Source organism: Lupinus angustifolius, chromosome LG12 (genome assembly GCF_001865875.1).
Source record: "Lupinus angustifolius cultivar Tanjil chromosome LG12, LupAngTanjil_v1.0, whole genome shotgun sequence".
NCBI classification, from domain to species: domain Eukaryota; kingdom Viridiplantae; phylum Streptophyta; class Magnoliopsida; order Fabales; family Fabaceae; genus Lupinus; species Lupinus angustifolius.
The window spans coordinates 1,228,370-1,255,830 of NC_032020.1; the positions used below are offsets into that span (position 1 = coordinate 1,228,370).

The following is a 27,461-nucleotide window of genomic DNA, read 5'->3' on the forward strand; positions in this document are numbered from 1 at the left end:
AATATATTATTTTGATTATTTAGTTTTTCCTTGTATCTCAACCTATAATTCCAACAATATGCAAAATAAAATTACAAATGTTAGCATGTAGTGGTTTAAAGGCTGAATTGTCGGATTAAAAACAATCATTTTATCAAGGGTCTACCTTCTTTTCTTCATTAAAGCTCCCAAAGGTGTCTTCTAGAATTCCAAGAATAATATATTAATCATTGATGGTTCTACATGCACCTCAAGTTGCCCAAACACATACCCACAACTGTTTTTAAAATATGTATCCTACTTACAATTTTATAAGTTCAAAATTTATTTTTGCAAATGTCATGACATGTTTCATGAAAATTAAAATAACTATTATCGTGTTGAATAATTTTATACAATTGTGGATATGAAACTTAAAAAAAAATTATGATTGTTTCTCCAAAACAAATGTTCAGCTGCTTCTTTGTATATCTTATTTGAATCTAACTAATTTGTTCTCTAGTTTTGATATGATAAAATTGATTGAATTTGCAAAGTTTTACCATGTGATAATTTTTGTTCAATTAATTAGGCGATGCTTGATAATCAACTTAAGACTTACAAAAATGGTAGAAAGGGTCTTTTCAACTGTGAAAATTATGAAAAATAGGTTGTGTAATCGAATGGAAAATGCATTGATAAAAACTGTCTAGTCATTTATATTGAGCGAGAAATGTTCAATAACATTGACAATGTGTTGATATTTAAATTTTGTGATTTTAATATAAATATTTTCATCATTTTATATATAATAATATTTATTATTTTAATTTTTAACATATGTTATACACCTGGACATATGGTGGTTTTAAAATTAAAAAAAAATTAAGGGCGTTCAACTTAGCATTATTATGGAAATGGAGAAGGTAGAAAAAACATTCCCTATGGGGTTAACATTTGATTTCTTGTTATAGGGGAGAGGGTTGTCAAGGCTGCTTAGATGTGCAAAGTAAATTGGTTGAAGAGTGTTTGCAAGTAAATTGGTTGAAATGCAACATTGTAAATGTTGTTGATAATGGAAATTGGTTGAAATGCAATATTTATTATGGCTGTGGACAAATAATACATATAAATAGCTGATTTAGGAGAATGGAGGGAGGGAGTGGGAGTTAGACCCTACTAGTAAACTTAAAATTTTTACCATTTGATTAATATTGCTTGCAAGAAGCTAGGCAATATTTAATTCTAAGGAAAAAATGATAATTTGGAGGACATCAATATTGGATAATGGCTTTCCTTGAAGCTTAAATGCCTACTTCTAATTACCCTATATTTATATATATTAAAAAATTTATGAATTAAATGTTTTAGTGAACTTGTCAAAGAATTTCTTTATGTTCCTAAATTATAGATATACTTAATGCACAAATGATAGATTAATCTTTGATATATGATCAAACACCTAAACATGTACCAAGATGCGTTGGTTCAAGTGGTACATGCTTGATTCCCCTTAAGCAAAGTCTCTGGTTCGAGTTTTGTGGATGGTAAAAATGTCCGTTGGAAGAGTTAGTCTCACGTACCTGTGGATGTTCCCAACTCAAATAAGATTGCCTCCAGTGCGAAGATACATATGGAAAACAAAAAAACACCTAAACATGTACAGGCATTTGCTAGTGAGGGGTGCAACAAGTGCATAACACAGTGCCATAATTGATGGGTTGATAGGGACCCCAATTCTTTTTTTTTTTTACATATTTTATCTCCATATGACAAGTATGGTATTGTTTTTATTATTTTTTTTAAAAAAATTTGTCTTGCTAATTATTTGTATTCTACACATAAATTCATCTAATATTTTGTTGGTTGTAATTATCATTGTTCTATATTATCATATAATTGACGTGTGAATATGGAATAGGAGTTTGACTTGTAGTGAAAAGGTATTAGACTAATTATGCTCATTAAGAAGATGATCTAAAAAATATATTGGACTCAAGTCTTCAATAATTAACAATAATTAAGCCAAAATGAAAGTACATCTTACATATTCACAATTTGTATGAGACTTATTTTATTCAAAATTTATTATAAAATTATTATATAAATAAATTCTTTTGATATACAGTATGTACTTATTTTTATATTTTCATCACAATTTCTTTGAAGTTATTAATTTTGTCGACCTTTGACATACACACCTCATATAATTAAATTAAGGATCTAAAATTTTCTCACACCTACATAATGTAACAGCAATGACTAACATGAACATCTTACAAAAATAAGTTTTTCAGTCTCATACAATTTAAAGTTACATTTTTTAAGAAATTTGTTTCTTTTCTACTTTGACTTGTATCTCTTCCACTTTGACTTGTATCTCTTCCACTTTGACTGAATCAAGCTATAAATTAATTTCTTAATTTATTAAAGCTATATATGGTGAGTAATAAACGTAAGTTGCTACAACAAATTTCCATGTTTGTAAACCATTAAATTTTCTACCAATAAAATATAGAAAACAAAATCTAATATTATTTTATGCCAATCAATACTTCTATCACAAAGTAACCTTTATATAAATTAAACAGCTCATATTACAATCTCTTTTGTCCTTTAGTACATCTTGTTTGAAACTTAATGTTCAACCTTAATATTTTTCTAATTAGACTAAGTAGACTACATTATAACTGGCCATAGAGCAATATCAGCAAAAGAAATATTATTAGAAAAAAGGATAATTACAATAAAATTAAAAGGAAAAAAGAAGTACAAAAAAACTACTAAAAAATAAAAAATAAAAAAAGTACAAAAGAACTACATTAAAATTGGCCATAGAGCAACATCATCTAGTAGTCAAGAAAACTATTCTCTATGATAATGTTTATGTATCAACTTTTATGACTAACTTACTAACTAAGTTTCATGGTATAGATATAACATTAAACAATGAAAATCAAAGAGAAATTGAAACCTAAAAAAGAAAAAAAACTGAATCCCATAATCAATGTTGTCATGCATCAATAGTTTCCTGAGAAAGTTGATGAATACATTCGTCCCCATTGCATCACATCATCTTCAACCGAAGGAACTTGAGGATTCAACAAATCAGACATATTGATGTTAACACGGCCATTATTTCCATTATGAATATGATCCTTTTCAACTACACCACCATCATCATTGCCATTGAATCCAACCTTATGAAACTCAGGTTTTCTAAACACTGTAGCCATGATAGTCACATTTGACCCAGCCACAACCTTACCATCAATAACCCCACCAAATATCTCACCCTGAGACCCTAAGAGGGAAATCCCAAAGGAGTTAGTATTCATTGGAAAATGATGATTAGGGTTTGATGGAAAAGATGAAGGGCCACATACAAAGGTTCCAGTAAGTGCCAACAAAGTGAAAGGTCCATGGATGGTGAAAGAAGGAGAATGAGGAAGTGGGTTCCGAATGGTAACATCAGAAATGGAACCTGACCCACTTATCACTGAGATGCAAACTTGACGGCGGCGTGCAAAGTTCTCAACCACCTTCACCACATCTAAGCCGGTGGCGATTTCAATGATCACTGGTTTCAACGATTCTTCACTGTCTTGTGTTATCACAAGTGGTGGTTTTGGCTTGTTCTTAGAACCAGGTGGTCTACCTCGTGGTCTCTTATGTGGACAATTTGACCAACCATTTGCACCAACGGTGCAAACATGGTTAGAGCCATTTGGGTTAAAGGAATCATCATCGGAGGAGTTGGACAATTGGGAGAAAAATATTGGACTACCATATTCAGACATTTTTTCACAGATGCAAGGTTTTGGATGAAGATAAAAAAGGATAAGAAGAGTGACTCAAGATTTTTTTCACAGACTAAGAAATAACTCAAGATTTTTCATATGTGGATTTTGTTCTCTGTGAGGAATTTATTTATAGTAGTCACAAGAGTAGAGCATTTATGACAATTTTGAACTTTTTGTTTAAAAGAAAAACAAGGTTCTAAGATCCCTACTTTGTAAGGATATTTCTTGTATGTTCCTAATGAAGTATTTGTTAAACAACATTAGATTTTCTAATGTATTAAAGAAGGAAAGTTTTCATGGAAAAAGGTAAATTTAATGTATTCAGAATAATTTAGTTTTCTAATGCATTTTTTTCACTTTCTTGATCCCTTAATTACTGCTCTTCTGACAATCATTAATTAGACCATATGAAATATTCTTAGTATATACGTAGTGAAAACATATTTTTATCTTTGGAATCAGTCAAGTGATCCTCATCTTGTTTTTATATTTTTTTGGACTATATATGTGTAAAATTATTAATTTAATTTTAAGAATGAAAAGTGTTGACATAGATCTAATCCAGAGAAAAACTTCTATGAAGACGTACACAACATATCACATTTAGAGATAAGTGTATTTATGGTTTTTTGGTGCTATTATTTATGACAAAAATTGAATTGAAATTAAATTTTTAATATGTTGGCAAAGTTTTATTGATACATATGTCTTCACACAAGTTTTTCTCTCTAATTCAATTGGTGCCAAATAAGATAAAAACTAAGTCCACAATCTAGTTTAGATTAAATCCATGATTTGGGTATAACTGGCTTTCTTTTATTGAAAAATAATATCATTTATCATGATCTAAATTGACCACACTAATTCATAATAATTATTCTCATTTCTTACCATAATAGTGTCCACACATAAGCCACTTCATGTTGAAATCAACATAGACAAGCACAAGATAATGGATTGAATTATGATTGTAGAAATTATATTTTTACCAAGAACTTTTTGACAACAATTGTATATTAAGCACACGATTATAACGGTTTTGAAAAGTACACGAGCTTCAAGTTCAATTCTACCCAATTAGTATAAAAAACACCAAAAAAGAAAGGATAGAAAATCACACACTAATTTATCCTGGTTCACTCCACGAGTTACATCTAGTCTTTTATCACAAAAAGAATTTCCCACTATTTATTAAATAGTTAGAAGTATTATTTTACACAAATAGCCTCTCTCAACTCTAAAATATATACGCTTAAGCACTTGATCATTAGATTGTACAAGATCTCTCAAGATTGACTCACATCACTAACTTCAATCTTCCCAAGTAGTTTTTTTGTAGTTTATTTTCTTGGACTTCATACAAGTCCTAATAGTGTAACATCCCCAGTTATGTCATGCGACTTCCCCGATCCATGATTACACTGAGCGTGTCACCCACCAGCTTAAATACTCCATGCAGTATTTTATTCTCCACAAAGGGAAGCCTCCTGCGACTCGAACCCATGACCTCAGGGACAAATAGTCATTAATTCCATGAGTCGCTATCATTAAGCTATCATGAATGGATCGGGTAGGTCGCATGACATAACTGTGGTGTTACAAATAGTATCTTCAACTATATTCTTAGTTTCGGAATAACATTTATTGCAATATGTTCCATTGAGTTTGGTATCCAAAAGCAAGTAATGAAAGGAGCACGATTGAGTCTTGAAATGAATTCAAATATGCAACTAATGTGTTGGACTCACTCTATATGATTAGAGCCTATTGATGTCTTTGAAATGTTCATTCTGCTATTAGTGTTTTCTTAGGCATTATAGAGATGTTTTGTAAGTATGATTTTGTCTTCTTCTTATGCAAAAGGTTAGAGTACAAGGTTTGCATTTAAAAGAGTACTAATTCTCTCTTACTAAGAAAAATAACATTTAATTCAAGAATAATTATTAAAAAAAACATTATCATTTATGTTGATGTTATTTATTTTAAATAAATAACAATCATTTGATAAATAAAGAAAATTTATACTTGAAAGAGTAAAACAATTAAAGTCAATGAATATGGTTGTCATTGAAACAGTTATCACTTGGACTAACTTGTTATTGGATGCGCATGAATATATACACACTTGGTTGTGGGTGTGAGACATTGAATGCTATTGTTATTGGACACGCTTGATCCTTTGATCGCGATAACTCGTGGAAAGAGTTTAGTCATTGATCGCATTGAATTTTCAATTTAAGAATATTTTTCTAATGTATATAACTTTGGATAAGTAAGAAAAATATTTCTTTTCTATTTTATTCATGAGATACAAAAAAAACTTTATTTATTTAACAAAAACTTGAGACTTGACTTATTTTTTTAGATTAAAAATAATTGGTATATAAGTAGTCACAAATCTATTTTTCATTAAAATTTAATTATTTATTTTTCATCAAAACATCATGAAATAGCTAGTAGATTAACTTGAAATAGTTGATTATACAAAAAAAAATATTTAGATCAAAACCAGTTTGGTTGTAACACATTATCTCATTTTGACCAAGTCCAGCCTAACTCCTTTCACTTGTGAATTAAATTTTATGATTTATTAAGGTAGATTACATATTATTTTCCTTTTTAACAAATATGTACTGTTATGCATGGACTTTATATAAAAAAATTTGTTCATACACAAAATTTATTTACTAATATAAAGTATATGGTATGGTATTAGATCTGGTTGAAAGTGGATTTATTAAAAATTCTAGACTTCTAGATCATTAGATTGCATCCAATCTCGAAAGAAAAGAAACACAAATATTGTAGGTTAGAAATGAGAAGAGGCTAGCTCCAAAAAGCAGCTAACTCACAATATTAGTAAAGTTGATGTCTCTTCTATCTCAAATCCTAATCACTAATACCCGATTTCATGGCATACATGTTTTGAACTTAAGTGTACAGTGTTAATGAATGAGGAAACACATAAATCTTTTTATTGAAAAATGAATTAATTCCCTCCCAAAAGCTGTAAAAAGATAAGGTATATGAGTGTTTACATATCAATCCATGCAAGTAACGACTTTCAGCCAAACTTTCTTAGAGGTAAATTCCCCAACGCAATCGTTAGTTGTTGGAATCCAATTTTCAGTCGAAAACTAGCTCTATAACTTAGGAAGAGGTGAACTCGAATTTGACCTCTCCCAAAAGAAGTTTGGAGTCGCCACTATGTTTTTCGCGCTTAAAACGCACAAAACTATATTTTATGCTCAATTTGGACAAAAAGATCTTTGAACGAGAGTTTTGAACTTGGGAGTCAATTACAAATCATGGAATGTATTAGCATCACGTTCGTCCATAATAAAACGGTACCTCACTAAAATGTATGAACTTTTATATCCATAAAATTATTTAATTAAAAACTTAACTGTTAATACAAAAAATATTATTTTTTATTTGTGTTTAAGAAGAATTCATATTACTCTTACGTATCAATAGGTGCAACATGGAAAAGAAGAGTACATATTTCTGAGCTATAAATTAATTAATTTGATATGTTTGATATAATGTTGTAATTTAGATTAAAGAAATAATTTTCATATTTTTTAAGAAAGTGAATTAATATTAAATCATATTATTCTAAAATATTTATTTATTTTAGGATGAACAAGTGAATAGACCGATTTTCTGTTTGAGGTAAAAAGGAAGAAATAACATAGGTCACGATTGAACTATTCAAAATTCATTAGAAATCATGTTCTTCCATTCACTTTTATAACAAAAATTAAGAAGTCATGTTCTTAAGATTTGTTTATGTGTTTTGCCTACAACAGATATTTCCTTTTATGACAAAAATTGTAACATCCATATTAAATCGAACATTAATATAAAAACCTACAAATAAATTTTCCAAACAAACAATTTAATTTTTAAAACTGAAACTGTGAAATCATTTTTTTTAATTGGAGACTGCTAATTAAATTTTAAATTTACCAAGTTAAATTCAAAATAAAACCGTTGAAAATAAAATGACCATTAGTTATACTTCGAATATAGAGCTGATTTTGGTACAGCTAAAAATTCATTTTTCAATAAAATTATTTTTTAAGGTTAAATTTCTCATTTTGTTCAAAAAAAAATTGACTTTTAAAATTATCAGAATATGCTTTTTAGACAAAAAAATCATTTATGACACTATAAAACCTAAAAAATTACTATAACATCCATAAATGATTGAAAATAATTATGTTAGTCTGTAAATTATAAAATTTACTAGAATAGCCTTTTATTATTTCGAAATTTGTAACTTTTATACTTTAAATTTTGTATAAAAAATTATAAAATTGGGTATGACAAAATTGAGTGTTCATATAAATAATTTTTAGATAATTTTTTTGTTCATATACATAAATTTATTTACTAATATAAACTTATTTTTTTTTAAGCAAGGATGCTGAAGCACCCGATTTTATTAAAGAAAGAAAATAGAGTCATTAGAAGTTTGTGAACCCTATAGCTTGGAAGTCCCAACCAATTTCTATTACAATCCAAAAAGATTATAGCTGGGATTGAATCCCACCAAGTAAAGGCTCTAGATGTTAAGCCATGATTAGCTAGTAAATCCGCGCAAGAATTCTCTTCCCTGAATATATGGGACACCTTCCAAGACATAGAAGACAATAAAGATTTACAAATACTCCACCTTGATGATAGACTCCAAGGAGGTTGAATATTTCCTTTGAGAATTCCCACCACTAAAGTTAACTCACTCTCAATCCATAAATAATTCCAACCTGTTGCATGAGCAAGTTCAATTGCCCATAGAAAGCAACAAAACATGCCACAAATCTACCAAGGTGATCTCTGAAAATGCCTCCCCTCCCACCAAACCAGGACTGCCATGTGCTGCACCATCTGCATTGACCTTTAACCAACCTATGGTAGGAGGATGCCAAATTATCTCCCTTATGGTTGGACATCTATTGAAACGCAAAGGGATGTTCAGGTTCCTCAAAATAGCAGATTCAGCATGACTATTATTTGCGTAAGACTTTGAATTCTTAGCAGCAAAAGTAATGTCCAGCTTTAGCTTGTCCAAAGCTCTAACCATTGGGATTAATCTATCATCAAACCTTGCTTTGTTTCTGCAAAACCAAATTGTAGCAATAATATGAGTTATGCAAATAGAGAAGGCCTCTTTGGTCTGAGAGCTCCACTCCCTATTGCTTGTCCTCCAAAGAGTAGAGCAAGAGGAAATGTCGATGTTGATGGAGAAAGTGTAGTTCAACCAGAACCAGAACTGTTGAGCAAGAGCACAATGAAGGAAGATGTGATTAGAGGACTCAAGGTTTTGGTTACAAAGACTACACATTGATACTAAATTGCACCCTCTTTTATGAAGGTTCTCATCCGTGGGAATTTTATTATGTTTCCATCTCCAAGCTATGAAGGATTTGGAGGGAGGAATTGTAGTCGACCAAATTAAGATATGTTGGAGTAGGCATCTTTAAGAGATAGATTGCCATCAGTTGTTCCATGCCAAACCATCTAATCCTCACTATTTGGAATTAAGGTCCTTGATATTGCTTTGGAAACATTCGGGAAAAGCTCCACCAATTGTCTAGGAATTGTCCATCTACCCTGATGAATGAAGTCAGCAACATAGGCTTTCAGATTAGGTCCAAGGTCTGAAGGAATGTTCAAGAGATCCACCAAAGATGATCCTAGCCAGTTGTCAGTCCAGAATTTTATTTCAACGATTCTTCACTGTCTTGTGTTATCACAAGTGGTGGTTTTGGCTTGTTCTTAGAACCAGGTGGTCTACCTCGTGGTCTCTTATGTGGTCTATGGTGTGGACAATTAGACCAACCATTTGCACCAACGGTACAAATATGGTTAGAGCCATTCGGGTTAAAGGAATCATCTTCGGAGGAATTGGACAATTGGGAGAAAATCATTTGGCTGCCATATTCAGACATTTTTCACAGAGAAATGCTCAAGGTTTTTTGTATGTGAATGTTCATCTCCTTGATGAATTTATTTATAATGGTCATGAGTAATGCATTTATGACAATTTTGAACTTTTTGTTCAAAAGAAAAGACATGGTTCAAGATGAAGATATAGAAATTGTGAGTCTTCTTTGTAAGGATATTATGTTACAAATGAAGTAATTTTATAATGTATGTTGTTTGTAAGGCTGACAATGAACCGAACCAATTCGATATTCGTTCGAAATTCAATTCGTTATTTAGCTCGATAAACTTGGTTCATGAACCAAATGAGCTAAACTTGAGTTGGAAATTGAGTTCATTAAATTAACGAACCAAACTCGAGTTAGATACAGTTTGACTCGTTAGGTTCATGAGCTAGCTCGATATATAAGGGATAGAAAATCACACAATAATTTAACTTGGTTAACTCAACGAGTTATGTCTAGTTCTAGAGCTGTCAAAACGAATTACCCAGACGGGTTTGGGTTAGCCCACTTTTAATTCGGGCTAAGATGGACCGGGCTAAAAAGTCCGGTTATATTTTATGTTTCTTAAATTAAGGCCCAAGCCCGCTCAAAGAGGGTCGCGAGTTGTGGCGGGCTGGCCTGGACTATTTATATTTAAAAAAATTAAATAACTTAAATTTTACAACGTATTTAGTATTCATACAAAAAAATTGTAATAAAGTAAACAATTGTAACTTTTTTGTTGCATCTTCTACTAAAATACTTTTTTTCAACCCCCCTCCTCCACCATCGAGTAACATAACACCTATATCATTATTTTTAGCGGTCTTATTGCAATTGTCAACATGACGGATTAAATGGGAAGTTCAATTCTTAGTTGAACAACTCAATAATTTTTTACACCCTAAACACCTAGCCTTTCCTTTTCCATCTACAATACCAGCGTTTTCAAAATATCTCCATGCAACTGAGGTTAAGGCCTTACCACTTTTTGGTTATGGTTGAGAGATTAGAGGTATACACTTTTTTGTTCTGATTGAGAAGCATTTGTACTCTCTTTCTCTTGTACATTTCCACTGGTATTTTGTGTAACTCCGACAGAGGTTTCTAATATCTCACAATCACCAACACTGGAATCCATAATATGCAAACCTGTAAAGATGAAGAAACATTCATCAATATAAATGGGAATGTAAAAATGGATATGAAAGCTGTAAAAATGGGAATGAAACATTGCATAATACTACAAAATGGAATAGTGTCTAAAAGCTGTAAAAATGCACAAACCCCAAATCATGAATAACGTGTATATATCAAGCATCCAATAATGAAAGCAAAAGAAGAAACCATTTTAGGTACCAATCAATAATTTTCATATGAAATTAGTATTATTTCTAGGTTGAACACAAGCTTCTTATATAAAATAGGAGCATGAAAAGTTGAAAGTTCAAAGAGTGGATTGAGCATGAAAATGAAGCAAGTTGTGAGTCTATGATGTAACCTGGGTGAAACACTGATGCTGACGAATGGAGACTGGAGAGTGAAAGATTAAAGTGTGAAATGTGAAACGTTGGTGTTGTTGTTGTTATTATTGTGAAATGTGAAACAAGCCTCGCCCAAGCAAGAGAATGGTCGCTCAAGCCATAATTCAGAGGAAAATCACCAGAAAACACTGATATCCCTCGCCCAAGCGAGGGACTCTTTCCCAGGCGCTATTTCAAGACAAAAAACTTGATGTTCACTGTATCTCCCTCGCCCAAGCGAGGTGATCAGGCATGGAAATGTTTTATATGGCGGCCCGAGCCCGCTTTTAATATAGCCCAATAAGATCAGGTTAAAAAGCCCGGTTTGAATAATATACTCTTGATTTAATACCTGAGTCCGACATATTTTCGGGCTTTAACAGGCTGGCCCGGTTGACTCGGCCCGTTTTGATAGCTACGTCTAGTCCCTTATCACAAAATGATTTTCCACTGTTTCCTAAATAGTTAGAAATATTGAACACCTCTTTACCTGGGTACTCTTTCTCTACAAAGCCTTTTAGGCTCTTACATTTAATATGTATTATTTTACATACCAAGCCTATCTTGACTCTAAAATATAGCTAAATATTCTTTTAAGATCACGTCTCTTCAAGCTCTAAGTCTCAAACTGGATTTTCTTGAATGATCTTTAATAACTAGGGTGAGGATACGAAGGTTTGACATTAGTTAGGCCTATAACTCAATTACAGAAAATATCCTTAACATATAAAAAGTAATATCCCAAATATTTTCTTTTTCTTTTCTAAGGTAGATTCTATACAATGATGTAGAAAACATACACTCAAGCACTTGATTGTTAGATACTACAAGATCAACTCAGATCACTAACTTCAATCTTCAGAAGAACTTTTATTTCTAGTTGATTTTCTTGGCCTTCATAGAAGTTTCAAAAGTCTTCAACTAAGTATCAATTTAGTAATAACATTTATTGCAATGTATTCCCAAGAGTATTAAGTTTCTTTTACCATAACATTTAATTTAAAAATAATTATTGAAACAACAGAAATTATCATTTAATGTTTAAGTTAATTATTTGAAATAAATTCCAATCATTTGATAAATAAAGAAAATGTATACTTGAAATAGTAAAAATATTTAAAGTTATTGATTATAGTGGTCATTGGACTCGGTTGATACTTTGACTAACTTGTGGGTGTGAGTTATTGGATGTCATTATCATCGAATGTGCTTGCTCCTTTGGTTGCAATAACTCATGGCTTGAATTTTCAATTTAAAAAGATTTTTCTGATAAATATAGTTGTGGACAAGTAAGAAAAACATTTCATTTAGACTCTATTCATCAACTATTAAAACTTTTTCATTTTACCAAAACTTGAGACTTGACTTACTTTTTCAGATTACTTTTTCATTAGCGATAACCAATCTGCTTTTCTTAAAAGTCGTCATATTTTGGATGGTGTGGTTATTCTCAATGAAATCATTCACGATGCTAAGCAAACTGGTCAACCATGTGGTATTTTTAAAATTGACTTTGAAAAAGCTTTTGACTCGGTTTCTTGGAGTTTTCTTGATCATATGATGTCTCAGCTTGGGTTCTGCTGTAAATGGAGGGGTTGGATCAAGGAATGCCTATCTACGGCCACCACATCTATTCTGGTTAACGGTTGCCCCATGAAAGATATCCATATTCAGCGTGGTCTGCGTCAAGGGGATCCTCTTTCTCCTTTTCTTTTCCTTATTGTGGCTGAAGGTCTTTCTGGCCTCATGCGTCAAGCTATTTCCCGGGGCTTTTTCAATCCTTACAAGGTGGGCCGGGACAATATTGAAGTTTCTCTTCTTCAATTTGCCGATGATGCAATCCTAATCGGCAACTGCTCTGATCAGAACATTTGGACTGTGAAAAGTATTCTTCAGTTATTTGAACTCACTTCTGGCCTTAAAATTAATTTCACCAAAAGTAAGTTGTTGGGTATAAATATTCCTGAGGATCACACTAAACGTTTGACTGATTATCTCTACTGCAAGCTTTCTCCTACTGCCTTCTCTTACTTGGGTATCCATGTGGTGTGAATCATAAAAGACAGGATACATGGAAGCCTCTTATTGACAAATTGAAGAATAGACTCTCTTGTTGGAATAAGAATTTTATCTCCTTTGGTGGTCGTCTCATTTTAATTAATGCGGTCCTCTCTGCTCTTCCTGTGTACTTTTTGTCCTTTTATAAAGCTCATGTTAGTATTACTAATATGATCCAAAAAATTCAAAGGGATTTTCTTTGGGGTGGAACAGAAAACCATAAGAAAATTAATTGGGAAAGGTGAGAAAAAGTGTGCACTCCTAAGTCTGGGGGCTAGGTGTTAAAGATATTCATTTTTTTAATCTTGTTATTCTTGGTAAATGGAATTGGCATTTTCTTAATGAGAGAGATAGCTTTTGGTGTAAAGTTTTATGTTTGAAGTATGACCATGACTTTGCTATTAATGTGGGGATTGAGCCTAGATCGATCCACCTTAAGAAATCTGTTTGGGCTAGGGATTTTTGTTCTCTTTCTTCTAAGGAAAATTCTAATAATCTTTGGTTCTGGAATGGTATCTCTCGTTATGTTGGGGATGGGTCTAATACTAGGTTCTGACATGATAATTGGTTGGGTTCTATCATTCTGTCAAATAGGTTTAGAAGATTGTATTCCCTAAGTCTTCACCAAAACGCTCACATTAACGAATTAGGCAGTTTGTATGAAGGAACTTGGACTTGAAATTTCATATGGAGGCATAATCTTTTTATTTGGGAACTTGAACTAATCGATTCTTTTTTGCGGGAACTTCAAAAAGGTGTGCTAAAGGAAAATGCTACTGACTCATGGGAATGGTGCCATGTCAAATCCAATCAGTTCTCGGTAAAATCGGCTTACGATCTGCTCACTAAGCATTACCATCAATCAACTACCAACATCAACCATCTCCGTCTTCTTTGGAAATCAAAAACTCCCTTAAAAGTCATTACCTTCGCATGGAGACTTTTTCATGACAGACTCCTTACTATAGATGCTCTTCATAAGAGGGGGTCTCTTTATCTCATGGAGGAGGTCCCTTATGCCCTTGCTGTAACGAGTACGCAGAAACTTCTGATCATCTTTTTTTCACTTGCAATACCACTTATTCGGTTTGGCAGCTTCTTTACAATTGCTTGGACTTCAGCATAGCGCTTCCTTCCCAATCCATAGCCCACTTCACTGCTCACATGGGTATGCTTTCAATCAATAGTCGCTTTAATCTTTGGAGTATCATTTGGCTAGCTTCAACTTAGGCAATATGGCTTTCTAGGAATGACTTTGTTTTCAACAGTGTCAGGCCTTCTCCTCGAAAGATTTTTGAAGCTGCAAGAGTTAACTCTTGACTTTGGGTTAATGGCCAGATGGGCAATGATTCCTTTTCTTACTCAAATTGGGTTTCTAACTCAATATATTGTCTTAATTCCAATTTGTAATAAGTTCTTGTCTTCTTGTTTTGCTTTATTTTTTTATTCTTTTCCTTTGTAATTATTTTTTATTAATATAATTTTCTTTTGCCGATAAAAAAAAACAATGGATATATAAGTAGTCACAAAATTATTTTTCATTCAAACTTATTTATTTTTTCATCAAAACATCATGGAATAGCTAATAGTATAGTTTTGAAATAGTTGATTCCTAAACAAATATTTAGATCAAAACCGCTTTGGTTGCAACATAATATCTCAAATTTAAAAATACTGTATTTAGATCAAAACCACTTTATTTATGAATGTTATAGTTGATTCCTCTACTCTGTCTTTAAATTTAAAAATATTATCATCACATAAGCACCTAATTAAAAATCCAACAAAAAAATGTTTTACCATACAAAACATCACAAATAAGTTAAAAGAGTCTTCAAACAACATAACTTTTATGCATTAATAGCAATAAAGATGGAGGAGTAAGTTTAAAACATAATTAAGCAACTAAGATTTTGTTAGAACTTATGCTAGCAAATAAAAAACATAACTATAATAATGATCAACATGACTACAAATAAGTTGGAAAAACCTAATTTTTTCCATTTAAATGATAGAAATGACTCCGTCGAACTAATCCAACTGGTTGTGTAACGCCCCGAAAAATACTTCTCAAAAACATTGCGGAAAAATGGGTAAATTTTTTTTTGAATAAAGAGATTGTATAAAATTGTTTCCTTTTCAAAACCTTCCTTTTCCGGGACATCACTTTAAGTAACTCAAATGCGGAAAATCAACTTATCGTTATCGAATGATAACTTAACCTGATTCACAATTTCCTGAATAAAGTAATGCATAAAATCAATTAAGTAATAATCGGATCCTACAGATTAGTTCAATAAAGGCGGAAACTACATCGCCACTAAACATATACAAAATCAACATAACACAGCCCTCACCAAAACAAACAAAAGTGCATCGACTCGCCCCCAAGCTGACTCAGAAGATTCCAGGAATGCTGGACCCCTCACTCGGGTCCTCCTCCTCTTCTGAGTCCGACACGAGGTCAATCACCTCCACCGAACTCTCCACATTCACGAGTTCAATGACCTCGTCCTCCTCCTCTTCTTCCTCCACTTCGTTATGCCACAACTCAGCGGCATAATTTGGTGGCGATGACATCCTCAGACTCAGAGTCTTCTTGCAAGGACCCCCTCCAAGAACCCGGCTCCTCTGGGCTCTGCGGGATGACGGAGCATCCAAACAATCCGCCCACGTCCTACGACTGTGAGAAGGACCAGCGCCGTCGCTCCTGACTGGCGGGTGTCGAGGTCCAACATCTGGAGGCATCATACCCGCTGGCGGCAATGTGAAAGAAGCATCAATGAAAGCGTCAGGGTGGGGGATCATCATCGATGACCCGTTGCACTCCATGTGCAACGACAGACCGCATGGGCCTGTGTATGTGTATCGGTGCCCATCACTGGCCCATTGTCCCGCCGGGGACATCGTGAAGTGGTAGCCGCGAATGTGGGTGCTGTTGTAGGCCATCTGCATAGTAAACATATACAAAACAAGAAACAATACAACAGAGAGAGTAAGACATCTAATGAACATAAATTCATTGACGGCGTGGACTTACTCAGAATATCACACTCAGACATAAAATATATTTAAACATATAATTCATCAGTTATCATCAACATCATGAAGTAATACATAACTTACCAATTATTCCAACATTACCAATATATCAAATCATATAATCAACAATATACTCATAATCACATCACATACATAAACATATAAATACACCATACTTGTAACTCATAGGTGGGAATGTACTTCCCCAATGATAATGTATGCATGATATGTCATGATCATCCACCTTACACCAATATCCATCCAACATCCTAATCGGAAATAATCGAGAGTACAGGTCCCGTACCAAGCCGTTTTGTACCACCCGAAATAACATATCATCGCAAGGAATTAAAAATAGATCGATCGGTTCCCTCAGGAACAGTCCTACCCGGACCTAGGTCGTACAAACGCTTTCAGGGCATCCCTCTCATCGATCTCGAATGCAATCCAGGGGTTGTCAGAGATTGCCTAGTTTGGCCTGTGAGAACTGTCCGATCCAACAGGGTACCTCCCCAGGAATACAAGGGACTCGTCTCACCCAGACTCTCCCTCAAGACAATGTTGGCGAATCACCGTCCAATCAGTGCCGTCCCTGCTTACTTCACGGTGCTCGAAGACGTCCCGTCATTTCCTCTCCACTACTTCATGGTCACAATGCAATGCATTCTTAATCAGAATCAAATGCAAATGTATTAATCAAACACATGATCGGCCCATCCTTAAGCCATCTCCCGACAAGGAATGCTTCTCGTGGGACCCGATAGTACGTCAACCGTACATGCTCAAGGTAACATCTCAATCACTACAACTCATCACCGGACAATCCTGGACGGTCACATGACCACGCCTCTTACGGTCGGTCGATCGTTGTACAGTGATATTATGTATCCTTACTAGGGTACCCCTAGTTCACGACTTCAAGTCGGATACTTGCCCAACAAGGCATCAACATAACAATATTTCACAACATCATCTTTATACTATTTAAGACATGATCTCATTCCACAACTTTATACCACAACACCCTACCCGGGTTCATCGCATTGTTCACAACCTCATCTTATTTCAATCTTTCCATACTGTCCCTCGCCCAAGCGGGGACTAGTCGCCCTAGGCGACAATTCGTCTTTAAATTCCAAATAAACTGGAGCTTTCCTTGCCCAGACTAAAGTATTATCGCCCAAGCGAGACCTCATTAAAATTCTGGTTTTTTTTTTTTAAAATTTTTTTTTTTTTTCGCCCAAGCGGCCTTTGCTCGCCCGATCGTAATATCCGATTACAATTTCGGATTTCGGCATTCCGAGTGAAAAATATTTAGAAAATAGGTATGGGTGTATTCAGGGTCTATATTGACTCTAAATGAAATTACGAAGCCAACGGTGCGATCGGAATTCGATTCCGAGTTACGGAACTCAAAAACCACTTTTTGAGCCGTACCAGGTGGATTTCGGCCCTGACAGTGGTTCAGAACCGACTGTCTCCGAAAATTACCAAAATTTACCACAAAATAGGAAAAAATAATATTTCAAGACTAAAACTCAACTAGAGTTTCGTCTAATTCTTTACCAAAATTGCCCAGAAATTCATTTTCGAATATATAATTAATTAAAATATTAATAAAATCTTATAATTCGAAATCGTAAAATTCGCGGTGTTACAGGTTGGGGCATCAATTTTATACATGAATTGACCAATTTGAACCTGTTCATTATGGATAGTGTACGAACCATCCAATGAACGACTCAGATCGACAGTGGCAGATCTTGAACTAAAGTTTAGATGGGCGACAATATTTAATTACAATTTATAATTAAAATTAATCGAGTAACAATAAAATATATATAATTGTTTGAGAGTTTCAAAACAACATGTTAATTCTATATAGCATTTTAATAACTAAATATGTTAAAGAATTATAATACACATTCATTTAAAGTGTTGTTTTCGTTCTTTTAAGGACTTAAACCATTGATAACTGAATTAGATATAAAAAATTCATTATTTCATTATTTCATGTAAATCTATCATTAGTATATTTTGTAATACATTCTACTTGTAACATTTCTTATTATACAGGGGATTTATAAAAGAATATATCATTTTTATTTTAATAAACTAAACAAATTTAATATGTTAATAAATATTTAAAAAACTCAAGGGGCAGTTGCCCCCACTGCCACTAAGAAGCTCTGCCACTGTAGATCAAACAAGTGTTTGATTTTCGATCAAACTAGTTAGATCAACCAGTCCAAGTTGAGTTTAATAACTATGATATATATATATATATATATATATATATATAATTGAGAGCCATATTGAGTCATAAGGTTAGTGACAGATCTTAATTATAATTAATAAAGATTAATTGAGTAACAAAAAAATATAAAAATAATTGTTTTAAAGTTTCAAAATAACATATTAATTCTAAATAATAATAATTAAAAATTAAAGAGGTGAATAAAAATATACATTTATTTAAAATGTCGCTCTTTGTTAAGGATTTCAATTCAGGAATGATTGAATGTTGTGTAGAAGAAATTCATCTTCTATTTTACTTTTCAATATAAATCACCATATTGTGTAGATGAAATTCATCTTCTATTTTACTATATAGTTTTATTTAGTTGTCTTTGTTGCTGAAAATGATATTCTTGTAGTAGTTAAATAAAAATAATTGAGATAAGATAAATAACTTGATCAAATAAATAATATGCATCCATTTTTTCATATCATCAAAGTTGCACTTAATTCAAAGATGATTGAAAGTTTTTTAAACATGAATGACTAATGACATCAATAATAATGTTGAAAGTGCCATCTTAAGTAGATATTTTCTTAATAGCATAGAAATTTGTATGTATAACTTTTTCACAAAAGTACACATTTTATCAATATTAAATGATTTATAAAAAAAATTATTGACTTTTGCTGCAAAGTTTGACAAACACAATCTCCATAATATATTTTATAAATGTAAATCATTATGAACTCAAATAAAGTAAAAGTATTATAAGCAATATCAACATCTATAAATATAAAGAATTTTTTATCAATAAAGTTTAGAAGGACCATTCAATTTGTATAAGGTAAAAATATATATTAAAAAAGATAAATAAAAATATTTAAAAAAATTGAAAAAAAATTCAGGGGGCAGTTACCCCTACTTGTCCTCACCAAGCCTGCCATTGCATAAGGTTGAAGTTATTTATTATAAAAATAAATATAATACAGTAATATATATTATAATAATATATTATTATTAATTTCTATTTATGAATTATTAGTCTAAAGTTATTTTTTACACGATTACTATATTATTTTCGTTCATGAGTATTACTTTTGTTTAAAAGTTAATATAATTATTTTTATAAGGACAATTTGCTCAAAACATATAAAGTACTTAAACTATCACTTCATGAATATTAAATTTACACATATGATCGGTATAAACATATGAACATAGGGATGAAGGAAAGAAGAAACAAAAGAAAGGTATTGATTACCATATATAAATGTTATGATACACATAATTATTCAAAACCAAATAAAAAAAGATAATATTTACATTGTGCTGTTAGTCAGTAGAAAGTTGAATAAGCTGTTCATTATATTGGTGACTTTAATCTTCATTTACATTAAAAATATACATTTGGTTAAAATTTTAACTGATCATCAGTAACAAAAAAAATTTAAGAGACAAACGATCAATATATGTTAAAATTTTGATTAAAACATTTTAATTTAAATTTCATAAATGTTTATAATTTCAGTAAAATTAAACCTCACACACAATAATACATATATCACTCAATTTATTATTTCTCTTACTTTTCTTCTTCTCCATGAGTTACATTTTTTCTCTCTTGTTTTTAGTTTCTCTTTTCAAGCAAGTTATTGGTTTTTAGTTTTTCTCTTCAAACATAAAGTAAATCGTTATCTTATTTTAGCTCATTTATTTCTTTTTAATTCAGTCTTGATGTTTGTTGTGAAGTTATGTTGCTAAGGTGTTCTAGGTTTTTGCTGTGGTTCAGTAGTTTAGAACACAGAATTTGAGTATAATGGTAAATGTTCTTTCTCACTTGTTACTAATTTTGTAATTTTTCATAACTTTATCAATTTGTTTAGATATGTCATTTTTTATTTGTATTTGCAGCTTGCATTGACCATTTAGGAACACATGAACAATCCATAAGGAATTCCACATTGAAGGAGAAAGAATGAACAATGTGCGTAAGATCTCATTACTCATGTTATTTTATAATATTTGAATCTGTTAAGGTTGAATGTAGTTGGAGTCGTTGGTGATTTAACAAATCAATTGTAAATGTGGTGGAGTTGGACATGTTTGATAGAATGTCAGGGAGAGATATTGTCTTATTTACAAAGTAGACATTTAACAGTGTTTACTTCAGTGAACGTTGTTAAATGTCAACTTTCTACCGTGCTTCAAAAAACATTGTTGAATATAACCTTATGTACTATTGCACTTACATAGAAAGCACCCTAAAAACACTGTTAAATGACAAATTTAAATGCTTTTATTTTTCTGTTCTAGCGTAGTTGATGGAGGACAATTTAGAACAGTGAGTGGTGGTGACCGACAATAAGCAACGGTGAGCGAGAGAGCTTTTCCTTGATGGTGAGTGACGACTAGGTTTTCTGGTTTTGGGTGTTCTCCCAGTTAACCTATTTGAGGATGCCTTAAACGGCCTAGAGGACCATCTTAGTTTTTGGATGGTAGAGGACCAACCCCAATAGCGGGTTACAGTCGGACTGTCCACTCCGTTCCAAATAACATTGCGATAAACTCCTTATCACCTAATAATTATGGTACATTTCATCCTTGAGAATTAAGTATTTTAAAATAAGCTTATTAGCTTTTAGGCATCCAATTAAGAGAGGTATCTAAAAACAAATTGTATAATAAATAATGAATATATTTTATGAATTTTCTTTCATCCTTGGAAATTTTGCTTAAACCTCATTACCTTATTTAATTGTTTGCGAAGGAATTTGTATTGTTTGGATTGTCAATAACCCAATATAATGTCTTTGTTCTTTGTTTCTCGATTTTTAGCATTATTATATATGAAGAAGAATACTACCAATAATTCAAATTTACTTACATTATTATTATTACACGTTATTTTTATAATCTTAATACATAATATTAAACTTTCAAAAAGTTAACATGGTTAAATAATATTTTGCATAAATCATTTAATATTTTGGCTATAAAAAAGTTAACCATCTACAATTCAAAATGATTTACATTATTATTATAATCTGAATACATAATGTGTGCAAATGCTTCAAATATTAAACTTCCAAAAAGTTAACGTGGCTAAATTAACAATTGCTACCTAAAAAAGTTAACCTACAACATGGTTAAATAATATTTTGCATAAATCATTTAATATTTTGGCTATTGTTAACGTGTTAACTATCAGTAATTCAAAATGATTTGCATTATTACTATTATTACACATTATTATTACAATCTAAATGCATAAAATGTTCAAAATATTAAATGCTTATTATTATTATAATCTGAATACATAAAGTGTTCAAAATATTAAATGCTTCAAATATTAAACTTCCCAAAAGTTAATGTGGTTAAATTAACAATTGCTACCTAAAAAAGTTAACGTGCATAATAATTGTAAAGGAAAAAATTAACGTTTTCAAAATATTAAATTCTAATAATGATAATGATAATTGTTAGCTTTTAAAATATTAAATTTTAATTTCTGCAATCTCCTTTAATTTTCATACTTATTCATCTCTCCCTCTCTTAGTTACTGTTAGAGAAAAACAATATTGTATTATCCTATGTTGTTCGTAATTTGCTTTACTTTTAGAAATTTGCTTTACTCGAAAGAAGATTTCTAATAAACAATATGTCAATATTAATTAAATTAAATTGAGAGATGTTAATCAATTTTCCTCCTTAGCCAACAATAAGAGAATAATTTGATTTCAACTTTAATACCTAATTTTAATGTGACCCACAAAATTAAAAATCTAACCAACCAAAAGCATGTTATCAATGAGGATATTATTAGCATTAATAGCAATGACTATAATTATCATAATAATTCTATTATCAATTCTTGTGGAAGCATGATCATATCATTAATGACATCATTATTGAAGGAAATGATCACTCTTCTTTTATCAAGGCTATTTCAAGTAACAAATTTCATTAAGACTATTTCATATTTTGAAATTACTAAAGAAGATATTATTAGCATTAATAGATTTAGAAGATTAAAAATCATAACTTTTTTTGAATATATATTAGTATAACATATAAGAATATAACGAATGAGAATTTTCAAAATATTTAATTACTATCATTATATTATTTAATTAAAATATAACAATGGTAGATATATTCATGGAAAATATATGTATTTTAATTAGGAATATATAAGACTAACAAATTAATTATTAGACTCTTTTTATTATTTTGATTAAAATTATCAGAAAAAAATATCCGTCAAATCCTAACTTAATGTGTTTTTAATTTATGAGTTATTTTCATACAATGATTATTAACTAAAACATAATCAAATAAATAACATTTAATTATATTTGAATGCTAAAAATATATTCAAATATTTATGCACAATTAATATTAATCTAAAATAAAACATATGCATTTAAGAGATATGCTAAAAAACCCTTATGACTTTATATGATACTTATAAACGTAATCACAAAAAATACGATGCAAAAATAAGTCCTTATATTTATAATTTTATATAGAGAATATAGAAGTGAGATATTATCCAATACAATTTGTTGAGTTATTTTAGAATTAAATATTTTCTATAATCACACTTTCAACAAATAAATGCTTATACAAAGGCATTTATAATTTTTAATATTCTACATATACACTCAAAAATCAATGTTAATATTGCTACTATATGAATGAAAAAAATATAATAATTAAATACATGATTTATTGATATTATATAATATATGTATATTATATTTGCATTATGCATAAATAAAGAAGCGACCCGTGCAACTGTACTAGTTGTTAAGTAAAACTAACTTATCAAAAGCAAATTTAAAAAAAAATGAGGCTATGAATCTTATAAAATGAGGAAATAACAATAACCAATTACTAATTAACAGTTTAATATTTCACGATTTAGATACATTAACCAAGAAATAAAAGGAAAAAAAAAAGCACAAGTAAAACATCAAAAACTGTAAAACGCAGACACAACATTGTCCTTAGTAATTTCTAGGGCAAGTAGAGTTTGGGGTATGATTTTGACCCCATTGGATCGCATTAACATCAACATAATGATTTTGTGGAATCAGAAAACCAGACATGTTATCATTTCCACTTGCATTAGGATTATGATCATCTTCATCAACACCACCTCCATCATTTCCATTGAATCCAATCTTATAAAACTCTGGATTCTTGAACACAGTAACCATAACAGACACAATAGATCCTGCAATAACTTTCCCAGCAACAACCCCACCAACGATTTCACCTTGAGACCCTAAAAGGGTGATCCCAAAAGAACTAGTAGGTGTAGAATAAAGATGATTAGGGTTTATTCTAGAAGATGAAGATGATGCAGCCATAGAAGGGAAAGAAAGACAACGATGAGAAGGGCTAAATAAATAGGTCCCAGTTAGGGTTAACAAAGTGAAAGGACCATGAACGGTAAATGAAGTAGAAAAAGGAAGAGGGTGGTGAAGGGTAACATTAGCAATGGAACCTGACCCACTAAGCACTGAGATACAAACATTGTATCTACGTGCAAATTTGATCAAAGCTTCAACCACATCGGAGCCATTAGAGACTTCAATGAGGATAGGTTTCATTATATCATCGTTGTTTCTAGTGATCACAATGGGTGGTTTTGGCTTGTTCTTGGAACCTGGTGGTCTTCCTCTAGGTTTCTTTTCTGGTGGTGAATGACCCTCATAGTAGCTATGGTGGTGCATAATGGAGGAGGATGGTTGTTTGCGGTGGGGACATGACCAACCATTTGTTACATCACCATTACTGTTTAGGGTATTCAGATCAAATGGCTCTTCTTCTGAGGTGTTGGACATTTGAGAGAGAGAGATTGGGCTTCCACATTCATCCATTTTATGGAATTACAAATATGAAAATTAGGATAAGGAAGAGAAGAAGAAGAAGCAAAAGAGGGAGAGTATTACAATTGAAATATGTTCAATATTTCATTTTGTGTGATTTTCTTTGAGGGGGAACTAATTTATAGTAGTGAAAGAGTATTACCATTTGAAAGATTTGGATTGTGGGGTTCAAAAGGTAAAGAAGGATCTGGATAGAGAGGAAATGGGATACTCCTGAAATGTCTAGTACTCGAATGTGAAGGGAGACTCGAATGCGAAGAGTATTACCATTTGAAAGATTTATTGTGGGGTTCAAAAGGTAAAGAAGGATTTGGATAGAGAGGAAATGGGATACTCCTGAAATGTCTAGTACTCGAATGTGAAGGGAGACTCGAATGCGAAGAGTATTACCATTTGAAAGATTTAGATTGTGGGGTTCAAAAGGTAAAAAAGGATTTGGATAGAGAGGAAATGGGATACTCCTGAATTGTCTAGTACTCGAATGTGAAGGGAGAGATAAATTTATAAGTTTGTAATTTATTTAATTAAAAGTAATACATTTTGGGCTCTTAAATCATTTTTATCACATGTCAAAATCTAGATCCAGTATTAAAATTTTAGGTGCTAGAGAGGATATAGAGATATAAAATAAATAAAAATGGATTATGTAAAGTAAAACAGCCTCATATTTGTATATCAAAAGTTGACAACGGCCTTAATGGGAAGAAAAATAAAATACCATGAAGAGAACTTGTGAACCCTTATCTCTTTTCGCAAGAAGGAATTTGTCATATTTTATGTACAAAATTATTATGTAAATAACAAATTTAATTTGAAATTCCAGGTGTTCATGAAAATAAGGCTTCTAATATAATATAAAATTAAAAAAACTTATGTCTCATACTATTTTAAATTTGAATTCAGTCAAATGATATTTATGCCCATGTTTATATTTTTTGTATTGTCTATGTAGAAAATTATTTATTCATGTTTTAGAAAGAGTAATGATAAATTATCCTATAAGTTCTCCTACCTAAAAGAAAATGACATATATCACTTGTAAATTAATCATTAATAAAAAAAGTATTATTTCATTATATATGTTACTTTCTTATGGATAAGACGATTTGTATGAGGATTTAGTAAGATAATATATCATTTCACTTTAGAAATTGAGGGTATTGGCAATGAGTACATCTCCTCTATAATAATAGAGAGTCTAGTACTGAAATATTAGGAGAAAAATAAAAAAAAAAATTGACAAAAAACTTAAAATTATGATCGTTAAACATGTTTTTTTGTCATGTATTACAATTAACATCTAGTATTAGACTCTCAGGTCGTAGAAAGATCTCACCCATTAGCAATATATTCCTTTTAATAAATTATTTCTTAATTTGCCAAGGAAGTATATAGAATTTGAGAATCTAAGAAGTTACTCACATAAATTTATTTGACGAAATAAATAAAACTTTAATAACTTATATTTAAATATTGATATATTGGTCAAACTTATTAAAATATTCATTTTATTTAATGAATAGTGACACATAATAATGACACATTAATTATTTTCTTTTTATATATATGCATGGATCATTTAAAACGTGCCTCAAGTCACATGGAATAATATTATTAGTACAAGTGCCTCTATATTTTGATATACTTTGACCAATTAAGTGCATCACTAACTCAATTCAGAGGTTAATCTATTAAATTTTAATAAGGTTGGTTGCCCCTTATTTTGATAAACTTTGATGGTATATTTATTTAGTAACAAAAATAACTTCTTAAAAAATGAAAAAAAGAAAAAAGAATCTCTTCTGAATTCTGAGCAATTGAAACAGCTAATAAATGGGGATGGTATATGACCCTTAATTAGTTTTTTAAACCTTCTTAGGGGAAATCAAATTATCTTGGTGCTCACAAACAAATAGATAAAATGCAAGATTCTTATTTAGGAAATGGAATTCAAAGTTTCTCATGTATAAGGAATGGAATACTTATATAGATAAGCTTGCATCTTTTGGAGTGATATTAAAGTGTAATTCTTAGTGGGATCTAATCCCTCAATTCATTAATATTGAGTTCTATAGGAATAAGTTTGATCTACCAAACTATTGATTTTTTATGAATTTGTAGATTTCATAACAAGGGACTCGCTCAACAATTTTGTCTCTACCACCCTCCAGGCCTCCACTACTAGAGAGGATCTCAACCCAAACTAAATAGATAGTAATTTAAAGGATTATATCTTTTGTCTCACTTTTTGTACCAATTCATTTATCATCAATTCTGATTGGTTAAAAAAAATTATTTAAGTTAAAATTATAATTATTTTATATTTTCTAACCAATACCATTTCCTAACACATGGAGTAGCACAAAACTGTGGGACAGATAGATGAATGTGCTCCCGTAATTTAAGGGTATATGTTAGTGAGTGGTCCTCACTCTAGGAGACTTAAAATTCGCTGAGTGAGCAGTTCATTTTATATTTTCTTATGTTTTGTTATTTTGCTACTTTTTATCCATGGAACGTTATGTATTTTTTGCACATACGTCCACTAAAAATATATCCTACACTCATTCAAGAGTTTGTTGTTGAAGAATTATATTAAAAATATCAATCCGAGTTAATATATTTTTTTGGTACTACTAAGTGTATTCTCTTACTTTTTGATTAATGAATTAATCTATACGTGAGTTAATATTTTTTTGGTACTACTAAGTGTATTCTCTTACTCTTTGATTAATGAATTAATCTATACGTGAGTTAATATTTTTTGGTACTACGAAAGATACTCACTCATTTTTTGGATAATAAATTAATCTATTTCAGGGTGTGTAACAGACCCTCTCAACAAGTGCCACTTCTAAATATTGAAAACTTAATATTTTGATTATCTTGAAGATCTAGTGGAAACTTAACCTTTTTAAATTGAGGATGCAAAGATTTTATTTAAATGGAGAAAATGTTTAGAACCAAGTTGAATAATAAAGATAATCTTTCTGGAAGAAAGT

The 27,461-nt window shown here is 31.1% G+C and overlaps 2 protein-coding genes across 2 annotated transcripts; both read right to left on the minus strand.

Moving 5' to 3' along the window:
* LOC109361805 (AT-hook motif nuclear-localized protein 28-like) lies at positions 2,979-3,758 on the minus strand. Its single transcript, XM_019607342.1, has one exon. The coding sequence runs from the start codon at positions 3,756-3,758 to the stop codon at positions 2,979-2,981; it is 780 nt and encodes a 259-aa protein (XP_019462887.1).
* Positions 23,572-24,450, minus strand: LOC109361806 (AT-hook motif nuclear-localized protein 28-like). Its single transcript, XM_019607343.1, has one exon. The coding sequence runs from the start codon at positions 24,448-24,450 to the stop codon at positions 23,572-23,574; it is 879 nt and encodes a 292-aa protein (XP_019462888.1).

What these genes read in the sequence shown, in the direction of transcription:
- LOC109361805 (XM_019607342.1), bottom strand. Translation starts at nt 3,758, where the DNA reads ATGTCTGAATATGGTAGTCCAATATTTTTCTCCCAATTGTCCAACTCC.
- LOC109361806 (XM_019607343.1), bottom strand. Translation starts at nt 24,450, where the DNA reads ATGGATGAATGTGGAAGCCCAATCTCTCTCTCTCAAATGTCCAACACC.